Here is a 5,394-nt window from a genome sequence, read left to right on the forward strand (position 1 = left end):
TCTGTTCTCTACTTGTTATAGTTACACAGTATTAGGGGTGTGGGCTGTATTAAAAGTATCCACTGTTCTCCCATGCTCTAACACACAGTAACGATGAAATGTGTGCTGTTCTCACATTCTTCCTCTGTATGTACACATAAACAACAAGGCAGGGAAATATAAAAGGAATTTATTATTGTTTGGGTACATTATTGTTCAGTGTACATGCTCACATCTGAAACAAACTTTACGTGCTTGATAACTCTCCCACCCCGCAGACATCTACAAACCAATAATGATTTATATTCATAGCGGCAAGTGCTATGTAGCTCCACATAGGGGACACAGGAAGTGACATATAGCACATTCATGCGGCGTCGGAACCGCGTAGGAAATTCACAGCCGCACCGGCAGAGCTCCAGAATATGCAACTCGGCCGGTTCACGCGCGGACGCGCTACAAGTGCGAGGGCCCGCCCAACGCTGCTTGCAGCTTTAATTTAGTTTAGGTTTAGAGCTGATTAGTAGGCTAGAGTCGAAGATAGCTGCAACTCCACCTCCTCGGCCTGTGCCTCGAGGGATGTGAGTATTAATATGACTGGGAGGGGTGGATTCATTTAGGCTAACATATTCTCCATCACCCAGCCAGGTTTCAGTAAGACAAAATAAATCAATATCATAATCTGATATTAGTTCATTTACTAGTACACCTTTAGGAGAGAGAGATCTGATGTTTAAGAGTCCACATTTAACTCTCCTATTCGTTTGCACTATTGCTGTCGTGATTTTAATTTTTATGAGGTTTTTATGCACAGCTCCTCTTCTGTTTACCTTTGATTTAAATAATTTCAATGGTCGGGGGACAGAAACCGTCACTATAGGATTTTCACTAAGTAACTCCTGGAATGGAGGAGCAGAGAAGTGTGTTAGACTGCAACTCTGCGTAGGGTTTTGGGTGGGTAACTGCTGAAATAGAAGGGCAGAGAAGTGTGTTAGACTGCGACTCTGCCTCCTGGTCTCAACTCTGGGTTGTCATGGATTTGGTCCACTAATAAACTTGGCCAGATTTCTAGAAATGAGAGCTGCTCCTTCCCAAGTGGGATGGATGCCGAATCAGACCAGGTCTTCCCCAGAAAGTCTGCCAATGATCTACAAAGCCCACATCGTTTGCTGGACACCACCTCGACAACCAGTGGCGGAATGACGACATGCGGCTATACATGTCATCACTGGTCAGATTTGGCAGGGGTCCAGAGAAAACTAGTTTCAGCTGTCACACTCCATTTTAAATCCATTTTGGATGAAATGTACTGTTGCCTCCCAGAGACTGGCCACAGTGACGAGGTTATTAGACATGAGGATTGGTTGGTGGGCTTACCTTGATGAGGTAGAGGCGAATGGTGTTGTATCGCTCCATGGTGATCGGACCTACGTGCTGTGGGATGACCTCCAGACTCTCCAGGGTTCTGCTGTGGCTCCTGACACACAAACAAAACACTTACATCAGCCTTTAAAGAGGTGGTATTTTTTGGCTTTTTCCTTCTCCTTTATTGAGTTATATACCTTTTTTGTGCATGCAATAGGTTTGCAAAGTGAAAAAGCCCAAAGTCCACCCCAAAGGGAGTTCCCAGTTCTGAACTGCCTGAAAACTATCTTGTTTGTAGTCCAGCCGCTTCCCTTTCATCCTTGTGATGACACAGGGAAGAAAGCTAAATGCGCCTCATAACTCTCGCCAAGCTGCTAGTCCGACATGCCCTCAAAAACAGCAGTGTAAAAACACAAGAGCTGCAGCACACACCTCTCCCTTCCAAACACTAGCTACCCTCCAGGCAGTCAATGGACATAAAGTTGTTACTGTGATGTAGAGACAGAGCTCAGTTAAAACTTTATGGATGAAAGATACATTTGTTACAGATTACAGATAACTCACCACTCTGAAACTCTTGCTCCAGCCAAGCTGGTCAGCAACATGTACAGCTGAAACAAAGCCGTGTTTGCTTCTCAGTGACCCGCCCTTCTCTGCTTCTGATTGGCTAGTAGTCCTTACCTAGGAACTGCGCATGTGCAACTCCCATCAAAGATCATTTAGAGACAAGATGTATCACTCCACAGCTAAAACGAAGCATTCATCACAGGGTTAAAAGAGGAGCTGCAGCAATGTGCAGTATGACAAAAACATGGTGTTTTTTGAAAAGGAAACCATGTAAACCTGTTCTGGTACAACCCCTAACTAACAACCTATTTTGAACCTGAAAATGAGCATAATATGACCTTTTTAAAGTTAGCTATAACTCGTTTCGCTGCTTTTACTTGCTAACATGAAGAATCCAAAGACAGATAAATAATTGACCGTGAAGATCACACTATAAATGTGACTATAAAAGTGTGTGTGTACCTGTCCTGGATGTGTTGTCGCCTGGTGGTGAGGGCCACAGCGATGTTCTCCCAAGCCTTCCAGTTCTCTCCTTGGTCAGGCGCCTCGCAGCCAAGCTGGCTCCAACACTCCTCAAACACCGCCTGCCACTTATCCTCTGCACACACACACAGACGGCCCAGCTTTCTGCCACAACACACAAAGTATATAAGTATAATAAGACAGGTAAATGTAGTATAATAAAAAGTGATATTTTTCTGAGAGCTTACACGGCACGGGTCTTCTCCTTATCGGTGTCAAACAGGTTTGGTTTGAAGTAGGACCCCGCCACTTTGAGGCCAGAGCCCCATTCTCCACTGAAGGAGCCCTCCAGGTAGTCACCATTTGCAATGGTAAGGACGCCCTGGGGGAGAGCCAACCAGTCCATTAAACTACACTGGTGTACATTTTACTGCCAATACTTCAATATATTCCACTGTGTAAGCATGCAGTTTTATTTCCAACATGTCTTATCTGTTATATTGTCATTGATGGGTATTTTATTCTATTCTATTTTATTATTATTATCATTTTAAATAGTCTGATTTTATTTGCCTCATTGTTTTAATCCTGGTTCATTTAAAATAATTAAATCAAATCAATCTGAAGGGTTTTAGAGATGACAGACAAGCTGATCAATAAGAAAGTACAATTGTAAACAGTTAAACAGTTTGAGACTAATGCACACCAGAAATACAAAGAATAAAATGTAACAACAATACCAACAAAAGAGATTAAAAATATAAAATAGATAAGATGGAGTAAAAACACAAATGTAATTCCAGACATATTTAACAGTTAAAGATATTTTAACATTTATTTTGAACACATGTATCATCACTCTGTGTGTTCATTGGTTACCTTTCCATTGAGGGTCCAGTCATCAGAGAATTCCCCCTCGTACACAGTGTCGTCCTCTGACAGGAGGATCCCAGTGCCCTAAAGACAGAAAAACACCTCCCTTTAGTCTCTTCTTTTCCTCACATCTCCTCTTTATTTTAAATGGCACCGCATTGTTTCCAGTGAGCTGATAAGTGAATCTTTTCTAATGCTGTACAGACCCTGAAAGAATAAATATAATGCATAAAACAGCTGCTATACATACAGTAGATTCATTACCTGTGATTTTAAAGAAGAAATCTGCTCAGAAACATTTATGTCATGTTGAAATGTGCCTAATTTGATATATTTTCATGTGTCACTGGCCTTGTAGACACTTTTTCCCTTAAAATGTGCCTTTAAGCTTGAGAAGATAACACTCTTTTCAGTCTGATGAACTGTATTACTTCATAATAACCTTGTTGGTTAGAATTTTTTCAAGACACTTTCACCATCAGTTCAATATCCTTATCCATTCTAAAACCATGTTCAACTGATACCAAAGGTCAGCGCTGTTTCTCTTCTTTATTTCCCATGTTTCAGTCCTCCTCAGACCTTCGTAATCTTATCTGATGAAGGTCTGGCGAGCAAAATATTGTAAATAAAGTGAGTAATAAAGTGCTTGTGTATTTTTTGGTTCTTTTGCAGTCACAGTTTATGATCTGATGCACATGTCTTTAAGACTTTGTGTAGGAACTTTGCAGTAAAAGTACTTGGGAGACAAACCCCTGCTGGCCTTGGATGAAATCACAAAAGAGCTTTCTCTCCTGGGTCTCACTCTTGAACTCCACCACACACAAAATGGGACTCAAAGACATAGGTGCTCACCATCATCTTATTATCTTTGAAGGCTCCTTCGTAGTACAGGCCAAACTGAGTGACAACGACCCCGGTGCCCTGCCGCAGGTGGTCCTGCCACATGCCCATGTACTTCTCTCCTCTGGATAGAAAACAGACAAACAGCTCTTGCTTATACACAGCAGTATAGCAGACAAATAAAGCAATAGGCCTTGCAATACCCCGCTGAGCTGGGACACAGAGAAAACTGACTTGTGGCATTTTATGCTGGATTTTATTTCCTTGTGCATAAAGAATGCTAATGAAATAAGAAAATGAAACCAAGGAAACAACGCACATATCATTTCATTCCCTGCTGTCTTTAACCCTGTTTATGTGTGCTGCAGCCTGTCTGTTAATTTGACTGCAGTGAAGTCAGACTCAGGCTGTGTAGAAAGTATGGTCAGATTCTTTTTATACCGTGTACAGAAAAAAAGACATTTTAAACATGTAGCGGACATGTAAACCATCTGACGACAGCCAATGATACTTTGAGCGTACTTTGTGATATCGTCGAAGACTCCGTAGCCGGTCTTCTTGTCCTGCAGCCACTGGCCAATGAAGACACTGGGGGAGGAAGTGTTGAGCTTGCCACTGCGCAGCATGCCGTGGCCGTGTCGCATGCTGTCCTGGAAGGATCCATCGTAAACTTCACCGCTGGCATACCTACAGACGGACAGAGGGTATTTATTCTAAGCAGCTTTGTGTGCTGCTGAAATGAAGTCTCTTCTTCTAAAATCTTTCTTTCCTGCAAATTTGTCAACGAGTACTTCAAGGTTATTATAGTTTAGCATTTTTCATTAGTTAGGGCCTGAGCACGACCGTGTGAGGTCCCTATTGAATTTGCTAAGATTATATATATATAAATTTTTTTTTTTTTTTTTTCCTGCAAAGTAGGCTCAATTGACATGGCCTAAACATACTCGAAAACTCACCAAAATTTGCCAACATGTCAGAACTGGTGAAAAATTTCGTATTTTATGGGTTTCGCACATGGGCGTGGCAAAATGACTCGCTAGCGCCACCTAGAAAATTGGAAAAGATTATCCCCTCGTTCACGTTCAACCTACATGTACGAAATTTTCTGGGGACATGTATCATATCAAGATGCACAAAAAAGCCTCAAGAACCCATAGCCTAAAGTCAACAGGAAGTCGGCCATTTTGAATTTTACGGCCATTTTTGGATGATTTACACACTCCGTACTTTAACGAACTCCTCCTAGGGATTTAGTCGGATCGACGTCAAATTTCTGCTGTGCCTTCTAAAGGCATTGACGATGAAAAG

General features: G+C 41.9%; 1 protein-coding gene across 1 annotated transcript in view; it reads right to left on the minus strand.

The window, feature by feature from the left end:
* LOC123977815 (alsin-like) overlaps positions 1–4,773 on the minus strand; it is a gene marked incomplete at its 5' end in the record, with an annotated part of 18,312 nt that extends 13,539 nt beyond the window's left edge. Inside the window, 6 exon segments of the mRNA XM_046060806.1 lie at positions 1,357–1,456; positions 2,374–2,538; positions 2,622–2,755; positions 3,253–3,330; positions 4,099–4,210; positions 4,609–4,773. Coding sequence (XP_045916762.1) covers positions 1,357–1,456; positions 2,374–2,538; positions 2,622–2,755; positions 3,253–3,330; positions 4,099–4,210; positions 4,609–4,773 — 754 coding nt within the window.
* Positions 4,774–5,394: the final 621 nt, after the last annotated feature.

This window comes from Micropterus dolomieu, linkage group LG01 (genome assembly GCF_021292245.1).
Source record: "Micropterus dolomieu isolate WLL.071019.BEF.003 ecotype Adirondacks linkage group LG01, ASM2129224v1, whole genome shotgun sequence".
NCBI lineage: Eukaryota > Metazoa > Chordata > Actinopteri > Centrarchiformes > Centrarchidae > Micropterus > Micropterus dolomieu.